We start from the raw sequence: 14,818 nt of genomic DNA on the forward strand, positions 1-14,818 counted from the left end.
GGTTTTGGAGTGAACTGGAAGTTACGTTATTAATTAAAATTCAATCTATATGCATTGATTGAATTGAATATATCTACTGTATTGTGCGAGCTGTTGTGTGTGTTGGTATTGTGACAGCTGTGTGCAGTACTATGCTTGTAGTGCTGTGATGCTGTTTGTGAAACACTGCAACTGGAATGTTTACCATATATTTGTCCCTATGTCTGCCATCACTTCTGTCATGTCTGTCATTTAATGAAGCCTTAAAAATAAAGAGGGACTCACAATAACCAATATTCTATTATTTTGTTTTTGCATTAAACAATAGTATTCCATTTTTTTTAAATTTTCCATGCCTTTTTAAAAAAACTCCCAAAAGATTTCAAAAAGAATAATGTTGAGTTTGCAATTGGGAACAACTTTTACATTATTATGTTTTAACCATTAAATTTCTACCTGTACCCCTCGTGGGTCACAATAATATAATAATTAATAGAGGGTAATGTTGGAAGATACCATAGAGTGTCACATCAGCTGCTGTGACCCTCACACCTGCAGGTTGTTGCCCAATCAGCAACGGGTCCCATATAAGGATGACGTCTCCACCTGCCCGCCGTCAGATTGTTGTCTAACCCCCAGTGGTAAACACTCTCAGGCCATCTGTTCGCTCACGTCAAGCTTTGACTAAGCCAAGTTTGTTTCTGCCTGTTTCTTCCCCCTTGTCCAGTCTTGTCTGATTTCCTGAACCCTCGCCCGCTGTCTTGGACTCCCCGGTGAGGACCTCCTGCCTGTCTGACAACTGATTCAAGGATAGCCCCAAACTCGGACTGATGCCACGGTTCTGACCCTTGCCTGCCTGACCAAGATTTGTTAATAAAAACACCATCTAATCGTGCCGCTGCTCAGTTTTAGAGTCCTTTCGAGCCTGTAGATTGTGACATAGAGCCTTCCATAGTGACTCCATAGTGACTCCATAGTGACTCAATGGTCATGCTAAATGTCTTTAATAGGTTGTGAAATTCAAGTGAACATAAAGTATGAACTCTGTGATGCACTGTTGCTTAAACGGGGAATTTCCCTGTTGTTGCTGAAATACTTTACTGTTGTGCTTTCAAAGAAGGAAGCGTCTGGGTTCAGTTCCCGGCAGGGGTCTTTATGGGTGGAGTCTGCATGTTCTCCCCATGCAGAGGCAGCACATGATTGTATGGGGCATAGAGCGATTTACTTTACAGGGATAATAAAGACATGTCGATTAACAAGGCTTCTAGGTCCAAACTTGATAATTTTCTGGGCTTTGCGATTCATTTTAAAATTATTTCACAAAGTTTTCTTAAAATTTGTTTTCAAATGTTAAGGATGGTGCCATAATTCACATGTTAGTTCAAATTCCAGAGATTATTGTGTTTTAGCAGTCAGTTCTTAGTCTTCCTACAATATTTGCTCTTAGAGGAAAATTGAAGAAAATTCTATATTATATCTGTGTTATTTAGATGTAACATGCATGGTAAACATAAAGTATACCCTCTAGCAAATCTATGGCTTTTAAGAGGTGAACAAATTACGTTTTACAAGGTAGGCTATGAATAATTGAACGTACATTTATATTAATCCAAGTTCCACTTTACCAAACCACACACCTCAGATTACATGAAGCCATTATTTAATAAAACAAAAGGTGATGACAAAATGGAAAGGTATATGACCAGTTATGTACGCCCCAAAAACCACAATACTTGAAATAGAAGATTGGCATTTAATTTCTCAGTCACTTAAACGATAAATCCACACAGATATATTTACCCTTGTTGTTTTGTTCGTAAATCTGTTGATCTAAACTTTAACCAGTCAAAAATGAAGAGCTTATATGAGGATGCTGAGCTGGCAACCAAAAATGTGTGGCAAAAATAAAATGAAGCATAGTTTCAAATAGTTCAAGGAAGTACCATGACCCAAGTTTAGTTTACTTTGGAAAGTCTCTCAGAACACCAGATTCCAGTAAGTTTGTCTCAAATAAGTCCCCTCCTAACTTAAAGTCAGGAGTCAACAGTTTTCCATCGGAGTCAGATAACTGTCAAGTCCCCGCAGCTTCCTGTTCCCTCTCTCACCCTCTTTCCCCGCATTGGTCCATGTGCTTGTGCCCGCTGTTGTGTGAGCTCAGCCTACTGGAAAGGCCCGATCAGCCGTTGTCATGGCAATGAACTTGGGTCCTGTTTGCCAATTTATCCTCTTTTGTTTGCTTTATGCTTTATATTCTCATCGCTTCCCATGGAATTTGCAGCATGTGTTGGTGCTTTGTGTGGACTAAATTGGGCTGAAGCTTATTTGTGGGCTTACTAAAGGAACTTAATTGTATTACACCAGAAGAATCAGTCTAGATCTAGTTATCAGTGAGTTGAAAATGTGGCCTTTATTTTAAGCTTGACCTATATCATTTGAAAAGTTGATTTAAACCGTTCCCAATTCATTGTGAAGATTATCTTGAGGGTGCTACTAGAAACTGAGTACTTGTGGCGGATGTAGTTCTCTGCAATGTTGTGATTTTATCTAATTGTGGATGCTTGTCTTTTTTTCTTTTCTTTTTTTTTCCCTTGTGGATGCTTGTCTTTTTTTTTTTTTTGCCCCCTGTGGATGCTTGTCTAATTACAGGGAGGCTGTTTTGTAGAAGTTTCTCATCCCAAAAACTCACTGGCCATTGTGTGGTCTGAATCACAGTTCAATCTGCTTCCTGTTTTGACAGGTATTGCAAAAGACTGAATAACCTTCCTGGTACCAAAACTGTGATTCACCCCTGGAAAGCCCTTTCTGTCTGTCAGACCAACTCGATAAGGTATTTAAATGCAGCAAAAGCTAAAGATAAGAAATGGCAGGTTCTTCAGCTGCAAGCTAGAGAGGTTTTAAACTTTAAACAGAAATGTGTGTACTAATGCAATGCTGGCCTAATAAAGATGGTTTTTCATTTGCCACAGAGTACGTGTTTACGTGCAGCTTAGTCGAACACAAAACAGATAACAGATGTGGAAAACAGAGCTAATTAGAGGTGGGAGTGGTAGGAATAACATCATTATGACGCCATAATAGGCAGCGTTTAAGGGGCATGCAGAGTTTAAGGGGCTTGCAGCAACGAAATATATCAGAATACATCAAAGCAGACATTTGAGCAGGTTTTGTAAGAGTATTTCGTACCCCTTTCTATGAAGTTTGCCCCTCCAAAACTCTTAATTTCAAGACCTACATACAAGGCAAATTCCTTTAGGTCTGAAAAAACAACTGGGAGCCAATACTCTTTAGAAATATAGGGTCATGCGCTTATATTTCAGTGTTGCCCTCATCTAAACATACAATATTTTCATCTAAGTATTAGTCCTCTTACTTTTACCAAACTGTTCCAACATTTTCACCATCACTCTCGCTCTCAAAAGATAGTAGTTCACATGTTAAACCGCTAGGGGGAGACAAATCCTCCAATAATAATTTTTATTTCTTTCATCTCTTGTTTCTGGTAGTTCATTTCTTGATAAAAAGGTAATGCAATAATTCAGTTCTGCTTTGGAGATTATGAATACTTGGTAGTCAAATGTGGTTAGCTTTATTAGACCTTTTACATGTGATTGATATAATAACATGCAAACTGCTAAATGAAAAATAAAAAAAGCATACAGATAAAAAAACGGGTAAGGGGGAGAAATTAAACAAATTTTATTGAATAGCCATGAAACAACCAAAGACATAAATAGATTTGATCAAAATTCTTTTGTTATTTGTATCTTTACATGAGCAACCAGCTATATTCATGTTTTCCTTACTTTACATGTGTTTTTCTAGCACACTTTGTAAATCTGTTTTTACTTTTTACAATACAAGAACTTAATGTATGACCTTTTGAAGCCTGTTTCAGGTCTCCTAAATCATTAAAGCACGTTAGCAATGAAGGCAGCAAACTACAGCAGTCATTTAGAAAGAAATGCTTGTGGAAAGGGATCGTTTATCTTCAAGTGTGTACCAGGCTTCCTCCTAATGTGCACACCCAGCCTTCAGCTGGTCCATGGCTGTGCCGAGACGATAGATGCCATATATGGTAGCGAGAATGAGGACCAAACCCACGGCTAAAAGAAGGACAAAACAAAACATCATGGATCCAACCAAAGCTGAACCGAAGGGCAGAAACCACACGTACACCCAGCCATTGTGGAAGTTGTGATGAACATAAGCAGGCCCCTGTTCAACCACCAGCATGTCATGAAAAACATGTGAAGCTTTGGTGCTTTTGTCAGGCTGGCTGGAGGCTGTGGTGTAAACCTCCACTGAGAAGGTTGTGGTTTCTAAGGTGGTTGATTTCTTTATCGGAGTGACTGAAGTGTAATCTCTGTTGTCATCACAATCATTGAATTCATCTTCATGCAGAGAGTGGAGACCACGGAGCAAGTTGTACATCGGACTGTGACATATAGCGTCGTCTTTGTCAAGAACAACATGCTCATTTTGTCTGATCCACCTTGCAAATCCTCTTATGGTGCAACTACAATCCCAGGGGTTGCCACTCAGAGTAAGAGCTTTCAAATCTGTATTTGACAAGAAAATATCTCCAGGAAGTGTATTGAGATTGTTGTTTTTCAAATCAATGGTCACAAGTAATGTAAGTTTCTGAAAAATGCTCTCAGGTAGGGTCTTCAATTTGTTGTTGTGGAGGTAGAGGGTTTCCAGTGTGGTTAGCATGGAAAAAAGATTAGGATGTAGATCCTGAAGGCTGTTGTTTCTCAGGGAGAGCTTTTTAAGATTTGGCAGACAGCAGAAAAGATCAGGTGGTAAGTACCTCAGCCAGTCATTTAAATGAAAGCTCAGATCCTGCAGACCGGACATGTTGGCGAACAGATTTCCAGGAACAGTGGTGAGGTGGGTATCGTACAGATAAAACTGTGTAATGTACGGCATGTGGCCCATCAATTCCTCTGGTAAAGACAACAGGGGGTTGCTGTAAATTGTGAACTTTTTCAGCTTGGGCATGTTGTAGAAGCTCTTGTGAGGGACACCCTTAAGATGGTTGGAGGACATGGTGAGTTCTCTCAGGTTCCCCAGTGACCAGAACACTCGAGGTGGAATAGTTTTTATCTGGTTGTGTTGGAGATTCAGCGCTTCGAGGTTCACAAGCCGATCAAAGATCCCCACCTCCAACACCTCCAGCTCGTTGTGGTAGATCCGGAGCCGCTTAAGTTTGGTCAGGGAGTGAAACATTGTTGGAGCCAGCTTCTTTATGTTGTTCCTACCCAGGTTCAGAAGAAAGAGGTTGGTAAGTCCGTCAAACATGTCAGAGGGAAGGTTTCTGATCTTATTCCGGCTCAGACTCAGAACCAGCAACCCACTGAGTCCCTCAAACATATCGGGACCAATGATCTCCAGCTGGTTCCCATCTAAGTAAATCTCCTCCACCATGGTGAGAGGACTGAACACCCGAACAGGAAGGGTGGATAGATCATTGTCTGTGAGCATGACTGACTTGAGCTGAGGCGCTGCACGGAAGGCCAAAGGATGGATGGTGTGCAGGTGACTGTTGGTGAGACCAAAGCGCATCAGAAGACTCTTTTCTGCCAGGGTCGTCTCATTAATGATGCTCATGTTTGCCTTGTTGAGCAGCAGAGTGTACGTGTGGATAGTCAGCTGCTGCAGCACATCTATGCCATTGCGGTCGCTGCAGTTGAAGTGACCAAAGGATTTGCACCAACAACCTTCAAGGCAACCCATGTTGCCATTAATGAATGGTGGCATGAGGAGAATGAGTATCATCCACTGTGTACCTGTGCAGTTAAAAGAAACATCAACAGACATGTTTTTTTATTCAAAAAGTGAGAAATTAGTTCTGACAGAGATTCAGAAATGTGCCTATGTTGAACATATAAATCATTTGTAGACAGGTGCAACATTTTTGACAATGATTACAAGAATGCAAACTGATTCAGAGGTGGAAAGCAAAAGAAAAGAAAGAGTTTTGACTAACCTTTGACGCAGGGCTCCATCGTGGTCTGGTGGTTGCTGTACTCTGAGCTGCTCTGCTATCTAAATGAGACGGGTGCTCGCTGTCTGTCAAAGCTTCCTGCTCTCTTCTCCACCAACATGTCCGCCCAGAATGACATGACACCCCATCTCTGCGGTAATGCTGATAATCACAGGCATGGACAGACAAGGTTAGCTATGGTGAGCTAAAACAGTGCTCCATGCTTTATGTCCTCATTAATATGAAAAGCATACGTCTGATTCATCACAAAGCTTTTGGTGTGTATATATTTTTTGTTTTAGGAGAGTGAATTTGGAATATTGTCACACTTTTTTCACAGATTTTGCCTCTTAAATATTTAAAAAATAATTGCTAAAACGGCAGCTGTTTTTTTATTTCCTGGCGTGAACTTATCTTGTGAGCAGCATTTTCTGCTTCCCTTGAGCTCAGCTAAAACAGATAATTTCCTCTATTTTTTTCTGATAAACTTCCTTCCTGGAAAGGAGCTTAAAAGTGACAGGGCCAATGGATAACTGCAACCCGCCAGCGCTTGTTGCCAGGCTCCATGTAAAGAGAACAGGTAAACAGAAGCTTACATACACATCTGCATGTAGTATTTATTAATGATTTTATGTTGTTGTAAAGTTAATAATGTGTAAGTGACTGAAAATACTATGCTTTCTGCAATGCTTACGTTTTGATGGGCTCATGGTCTGCTACATATGTTTGCATTACATGTGGCATGTTAGCATTAATGTAAAAGTAGTCTCTACGTCCCAACAGAACCCGCATGCATTTGATTATAAAGTACTTTTATCATGTGTATCTTTAACAGGGTCTGAAAACTATATACCCTTCGTTATAAAAAAACAACAACTAATATTGTAATATATGTTTGCAGTCATGTATATTTCTGACTGGTGTAAAATTACATCAATCCATCTGACCATTGTATTCAGAATACTAGCATTGCTTTTAAAATGTGGGTAAATACCAAACTTCATTTTATTAGCTTTTATTTTGATGCATGCGGATGCACTGGGAATACTGTGCTGTTATAATTGAAACATCAATTAAAATGGATCAAGCTTGTGGAACATAATAGAAGATTAGCCTGTTTCTCTGTAAACTCAAAGATTTACTATATAAGGTAGAAAATTGCAGATTTCGCTTTCTTGTGACTCACTGAATGGATGTTTATCGTTATGACCGCTGTTTCAGACAACATACACACATCTGTTTTATATATTTATTTATTTACCTTCATTTATTCAAGTATATCTCACTGAGACACAGGGCCTGACAAACAAACTATGGTAAAACGATTAATTTAATGAATTACCTGAAAGATACAACTGAAAATAAAATAAAATACATGAGCAATAAACATTAGGAATAGAGGAATCGAGGGCATTTCCACTTTGATATTATGCAACATGACTTTGATCCATTCAAGTGGTATGTTAGTTTTCCATTTTCTTTTTAGCTGGGCAACCTGTCATTTTCTCCTCATCTCAGGCGGTTTTCCTATGTTCAAACAACCTTTTAACCAAATTCTTTAGGACTTTGTGTGGAACAAATACCAACATTTTCTGCCTTAATTTTCAATTTGACACCTTTTGCACTGATCAAATGACCTCACGGATTAAACATCACACCGCTGTTATTTTGAAAGCAAAATCAGCAACTTTTTTTCTGATGCTTTTTTATTATTCTGCTGTAACTCAGAGTAATATTCTCTGGGTTTACATCCACATGGTGCGCATCACAAAGTTTGAGTCACATATGCTCTCATGCACAGAAATAACCACAAATCAAGAAGTCCTCAACCTTAAAGAGAACAAAATCCAAACCTTCTTCACAGCGTGCTCCCAACATATAATCTTCCCTTTAATGTCTCTTTGAAATCCTAAGAAAACCAAAAGAAGAAAGCAAGAGAAGACTTGAGCGTAATTAGACTACCATGGTGATTGATTACAAAATGCAAAAATGGTTAAAAGTATTTGTTCTCATTTGAGATGTTGTCAACAACCTCAGAAGAACACCTCCCATTTGTGAACAAGGCCCAACAATAGCTCTTCTTCCTCAGGAAGCTGTAACGGACCAGACTTTCCACTAAGCTGTTTAAAAAAAATCTACAGAGCTACAATTGAAAGCATTTGTGTCTCAGTGTGACAGTGTGGTAGCTGCACGGTGCAGGAGAGGGAGGATTTAGCACGGGTGGTAATGACACCGCAGGGGATTGAGGGATGCCGTCTACAAGTTCTTGACATGGTTTATGCTCCAGACTCAGACGCATTGCTACTGATCCCACCCACTTGGGTAATGGCCATGGCCCCCTGCTGAGAAGTTTGTGGGTTTTTTTATGTTTAAATAGTAGGTTTAAATTATTTAACCTATTTGCACACTCTAATTTCTCATGGAATTGCACAGTCATGTAAATGAAGACTTGAAATTATTGCACAGGATTTACAGCAGGCATGAATGCATTATCGAGGGAGCGTTGACTGATTAATTCATTCAACAAGACAATAATTTATATTGTTCGCAAAGGGAATGATATTGGACTTTTTGGACTAAGACACAAATCTTATTAGACCTTAAATACTATGTGCATGTAATACTATTTGTACATTTTAAGCTTCTCAGGAAGTATGTTGTTCTGTGCAATCAACATATTTAATTTGTGTGTGTGTGTGTGTGTGTGTGTGTGTGTGTGTGTGTGTGTGTGTGTGTGTGTGTGTGTGTGTGTGTGTGTGTGTGTGTGTGTGTGTGTGCGTGTGTGTATATATATATGTTATATGTGTGCATCCTGAGCCAGTGCCTGTCTCAAAAGAAATTTAACAATTTGATTTCTTACATCAATTTAAAACTGAGTAGATATTTTTTTTATATCTGTGCATGTAAGTGAAATATGTTAAAACAAGCACAACCGAGTCACAATAACTACTTTAGTCAATGTATGATAATCCAGGCTTTTTGCTTGGCAACTGCTGAAAATCCCCTTTTAATGCAGCTCTCCATCAGTTCAGACTAAGCTGCGATAAGATCAAATTTCACCAAATCATCAAGCTCAAATATATTTGCACCATATTAATTACCAGATTTGTTTAAATATTGGCAATTATTTTACTATAGTAAGAAGAAAAACAGCAGGGAAATTCTTTTGGGAACAATTAAAATCCCTAAAATATCCAAAAAAAGGTTCACTTGCAGCTACAAGTATTCTCTAAGGAGACTTTGCAATTCATTTTTTTATTTTTTCAGAAATTATAAAACAAAAAGTAAAGATACACTTTATAATTTTATTTACACAGTAAAACAAACACTATTTCATGTCTAAAAGCAGTGGAAAGTGAGGTGGTTGTTAGTAGACATGGAAAATAAAGTTAAGACCGACTTCGGCCAAAAGAGGGCAACAAAAACACAATCTGATTAATTAAACAATCCAGATGAAGTAAAGGATGTCCATAAACACTAAAGAATAGTTCTGTTATATAATAAAATTCCTGTTGGGCAACATATAAAGCAACATCACTCAGAGCTTTCATGACAGGGCACATGAAATGTACATCGCTATATTGCTAGAATAAATACAGTGTGGTTAAATTACTGGTGTTTTAAGGCTTTGCTGAGCATTGCAGCAAGTTTTCGTGATGATTCTCTTCTCTCTTTGGTCCGTGTCAGACGCAGTACTTCCAAAAGCAAGCTGTGGATGACAAGAGATAGAGGCATGACAAATTAGTTTCACAATTTCTACTAAGGTTAAAAGTCTAAATATCGACCAGTGCTAATTTTACTTACGTTCTCCACGCTTTTTTGTTATGGATTTGCCTTCTGCTACATTTGCAGAAATCTTCCTCTCCAGCTCCAGGTCTTCCCACACTGTACGTAGCTTTAAGTACAGATCAGACTAATTAAAACTGTGTTTGTAATTATCTATTTTTTTATTCTCAACACCAGTTTGTTTATTTTTCATTTGATGATGCATGTCTACTTAACAAGCTTTTAAGAGAAATTTGGCTATATTCTCAACACACGTTATCAAGGCAAACCAAGTCAACTTTATTAGTACAGTACCATTCGTATGCAGGGAAATTCTAATTTCTATAGAACAAAAGAGGCAATTAACATTACATAAGAAACAAGAAATATGTTTTTTTAAAAGCACCACAAGGATAGCATGGCGTGACAAATCTGTAATATCAAAGCTAAAAAGAGAAAAAGTCTTACCTCATCAAGATCAGCTAATTTATTACCCAACTTCATACCTGCAAAGGTGAAAACCCATTTATTATTGAGTGATTATGTTCTTTTACGGTAAGTTTTAGAAGGAGAGTCTCTATTTAATAACATACCCAGAGGGTTGTCCTTTTCGACAGGAGCCAAGGTTTTGTGAAATAGTAGTGCAAGAATCTTGCTTTGAATGTCTGGGTCATCTCTGAGACTAAAAACAGGGTTTCCTGGACATACAAAGCAGATGAAAGTCCCACTTTCCCAAAAAACAAATCAAACAGTCATAACATGCCTGTGATGTTTTTGTTAATCTCCACGAAGAAATGCAACTTTTCCCAAACATTTTTGCACACTTACCAGAGGTAAATATGCTCCTTCCCTCCACGCTGATCACTCCTTGTAGTAACAGCAAACCAAGGAGTCCTAAACAGTAGTTTGCAACTGTGACCCTGTCCATGGCACTCGGTGAATGGTCCTAAATGAACCCCTGCACTATGAGCCGCCTTTACACAACTCAAGGTTTCCGCTCCTTTGGGTGCAATCCATCGGTATACATTTATATGTTCTTTAGCTGAGAGGAGGAGCCAGTTCCCCCCCTGTGTCTTAAATCAACATGTAGTCGTCTTGGACTTCGTCAACAGCCCACAATCTCATGGAGACCATGAAGCGTTTGAATGAAATACGGGCATCTGACGTTGCAGTTGCAGACCAGTAACCCTTCATCACTCTGACATGGCCAAATCAAACTGAGAGGAAGATATCAATCAGCCGCTTGGTTATGAGAGACCTCTGTCAGACGTTCTTGGCACCTGCACGTGTTTGTCTTTTACCTTAATTGCTTCCCTAAATAGCAACACAGGAGTGTGTTGGTCTGGTGAAGAGAGGTAAGTGAATTGGTTCAGACTGTTGGAGTGCCATAGAAAGAGATGAGCTCCTCAATCTTCAGGACTGATTCAGGGGGGAAGGGGTATCCATCGTGGAGAACATGTCAACACCTGCTAGGTCTCAGCAGTCTGTAATGCACATCAGGGAAATAAAGGCACCCCCATCCCTGCCTAAGGAGCAGACGCTATGCGTGTGTGTTGTTAAGGAAATCCTCTGGTAAAATTTTATGGTGATGTAGTGATAATTCTGTCCTGATGTAATTTAGGGGTTTTCCATTTAAAACCTAAAGCGGGAGTCATTTCGCTGTTAAACACTCACCACCCCAGTCAAGATATACGGGTATGTGACAAGCAAGAATGGGAGCTGAGTGATAAGTCAGGTAGTGTGAAATAAAATTATTTTGTTAGCGGAACCGTTAGAAAGCAATCTAAAGACGATTTGTGAATTAATTGTTTTTTTTATGTTTTACTGTTTACGGTAGTCCTCTTAAATGCTTAGAAAAACATTTGTGTTCTGCTTTAGATGTAAGCATCACAAGTCCTCTGTCTCTGCTCCTTAATTTCTAATGAGAAAAAATAATGTGATGTGATAATCAAAGCTCTATGTAAATAGTGTTTTCATATTGCAATGCTATTAAATTTTTACCCCTTGGCCTTTTTCATCGTCTTATAATGGCGACATACCTCCCTATATTTTCTCTAAATCTAATGAACATGAAACAGGCTTTGATTTAAGCTATTTCATTGTGGCTCTGATTTTATGCTCAGGGTTGCTGCCCTACAGGAGAGTGAACCTTCATGCCAGTTGTCTTCAGCCTGCAACATGTTGTCTTGCATCACTGCCCTGTATTCAGCTCCATACATATTCCCATTTATTCTTGCCAGCTTAACATGTCCATGCTGAGGAACAGCATCCCCACAGTATGATGGTACCACCACTGCAATTTCTGGATGGTGTCAGTATTCAGGATAATGTGCAGTGTTAGTGTTCTGCTACACACAGCATTTTGCACAAAGGCTAAAATCATCTTCAGAAATGTTTTCCTATCCTGCCTGGTAGGTTGTTGGGTTCCCATGATGCTGTTTGTCCACTAAAGTTATCTGAAAGATCTCTGAGACTTTCCCAGAATAGTTGTATTCATATTTAGATTAAACTGCACTCATACTGACAGTTTACTAAATAGGAAAATTTTGAAGGTTGCACGGGATTTTATTTTGGAATATCAGAGTAAAAGGGGCTTGAAGCAAATTTAAGCTCCACTTTTTACAGTAATTTTGAAATAAAAATGATAAGCATGTAAAAGCACACATTTCCAAATCTCATGTCTTCTCATCATGATATCTACTGATACCAAAAATGACAGTAGGTAACATATATATTATAACAGAGGAAAGTATTTCCAGTGACTATATATATATATATATATATATATATATGTGTGTGTGTGTGTTCACTTGACCTCTAAATGTCACAGCAGTCTCAGATGAGAGAAAATAACCTTGAATTAATTAGCTTGTGTGTACAAACAGGAAGTCTCATTTTAACACAAACTTTATGTGTGTCTCTGCGGTGCATCTTTGGTCAAAACACATTTGTTCTTCGTTCAATGAAGTACCTCCAACTTTGTAGAGTAGCCAGTGTTTGTGCTCAGGTATGACTAGCGTTACTTCAAAAATAATATTAGTCAAGTCCAAATAAAAAGTAAGGTGCTGTAAAACTACTCTTGAAAGTACATTTATCCATAAAGCAATTCAAGTAAATGGAACTCTAAAATGTAATTCCCGCCCACATGGACGATGGATACATGGATTATTGTTCTAATATTTATAGATTGATTTATACTTAATGCTGACCTACCACATGAACTAATAAAATATATTGACGTTTGTGGTTGTAACATGAAAACGTGTGGAAAAAAAAGAGGGAATCCTGTACTACGCACTGTTCCGTGTCCCTCTCAGGCAAGTGATAGAGTGTGAGATTGTAGGCTACTGCATTGGAAAATAAATAAAACTTACAGTGTTAAAATATGGCCACTAAGTATGGCTATAAAATGGTCGGTAAATGTACTGCAGCACCCTCTTAAAACAGTTTTAATTATGTATGACATGCGAGTTGACCAGCCAGCACTATGGGGATCAGCAACACATTAACACAATTCAAATATGCGCAGCTGTGAGGACGAATTAATCTGTGGAAAAGGCTGTTAAAGGAAATAAGGGGAGAGTTAATTAGCAATTTTGATGACTGCTCTCAAAAAAATTTAATAAAAACATGCAGGTTTATTGTTTCTTTCCAAACTCTTTTTCCTCACATACCCCACATAAGTGTTGCAAGCATAATTTTTGATCTGGATTCCACCCCCCTCCCCAATTTGTTCATAGAGTAAAGACTCTTTGAAGATGCAGCTGCTGCAGGAGTGAACGTACAAAGAACCTTGCAAAGCAAGATGTTGTCAAGGTAAACACAAGTGGACTTGTACCGCAAGTTGGTCAATCCGGACTTTCAAATTAAATCAAAAACAAATTTAGAGACTGCTGACACAGCCTCGTGTGTGTGTGTGTGTGTGTGTGTGTGTGTGTGTGTGTGCGTGTGTGTGTGTGTGTGTGTGTGTGTGTGTGTGTGTGTGTGTGTGTGTGTGTGTGTGTGTGAGAGAGAGAGAGAGACAGATGTCTACCCACAAAAAAAAGATTGTAATTTATATTGCTGATCATAAACTGTGTTGCAAACTGTTCGTCATTAAATGTACAATGTAAATATTTATATAACATCTGCTTGTAGATAAAGGAATAAATAAAATAAAATAAAAATGGCAACATGACTAACAAGCTCCAACTCGTGCAAAAAAATTAGAGTTTTGGATAATTTTTACATTATTTTACATGCACATCTGTCTTATTTTAGATCTTGGTCTGGGCTGCAGTTTCATTGTTTCTTTTTTGGGGGGGTAATGCCCTCCTATTTACCTCTTTGCTGAAAACTGGCGGTTCTCTAGAGTGAAGGACACAACTTGATTCTCAGCCACATCCCATGTCAGTTTGTCCCTGAGCGAGAGACAAAATTCCCACATTTCCCCTCATTGGCTTATCGGTGAGTGACTGAAGATAGAGAAACAAATATGAGCACAGAGTGCATTGTGAACAGTGGGTCAGTGTTGGCAAGAAGGTGAAAAGAAACACATTATTCACAGCTGTTGGGAACTTTTAGGAACTTTCTTTTTCAAAATGTTAACAATTATTTTTGATTTTTTTCACTCAGAGTTCATAATTATTTGTCACAGTTTAGACAAGAGTGTCACTTTGACTGTTTTATCGTGTTAATTATTGTCTGCTTGCATAATGTCTCGATGTGCTCGATGTGCATTAAAATCATATTTTGTCTGTTTTTATAAAACCAATATCATAATATCTATGACAAGCATATCAAAATGAAAAGTATATACTTCATCATTGTTCAAAAGACCATATTTCATTTATAGTAAACAATCGTCATTGTTTTAAAGACCATAAAACCATATTTATTTTTCTAGTCATGCACATATAATAAACAATGATTTTCATTTGTGAATTTAGACACTGAATCAGGTGCAGTGGTGTCCAAACTTTTTGTCACCTAAAGTGGTTGCTGTTCTAAAAAGAAATCACACGTGTAATAGTAATAATAATGTAATGATGATAATAATAATAATAATAATAATATGCCCTAAGATAGACTGGCGAACTGTCCAGGGTG

General features: G+C 38.3%; 1 protein-coding gene across 1 annotated transcript; it reads right to left on the minus strand.

Annotated features, from left to right (window-relative positions):
- Positions 1-3,447: 3,447 nt before the first annotated feature.
- On the minus strand, positions 3,448-6,295 carry LOC105936780 (leucine-rich repeat-containing protein 15). Its single transcript, XM_021324187.2, has 2 exons — positions 5,969-6,295; positions 3,448-5,768 (listed from the first exon to the last, which is right to left on the minus strand). The coding sequence occupies exons 1-2, from the start codon at positions 5,985-5,987 to the stop codon at positions 3,991-3,993; spliced, it is 1,797 nt and encodes a 598-aa protein (XP_021179862.2). The 5' UTR covers positions 5,988-6,295; the 3' UTR covers positions 3,448-3,990.
- Between the last annotated feature and the right edge of the window lie 8,523 nt (positions 6,296-14,818).

The sequence above is a fragment of the Fundulus heteroclitus genome, chromosome 9, assembly GCF_011125445.2.
Source record: "Fundulus heteroclitus isolate FHET01 chromosome 9, MU-UCD_Fhet_4.1, whole genome shotgun sequence".
In the NCBI taxonomy this organism is placed as follows: Eukaryota; Metazoa; Chordata; class Actinopteri; order Cyprinodontiformes; family Fundulidae; genus Fundulus; species Fundulus heteroclitus.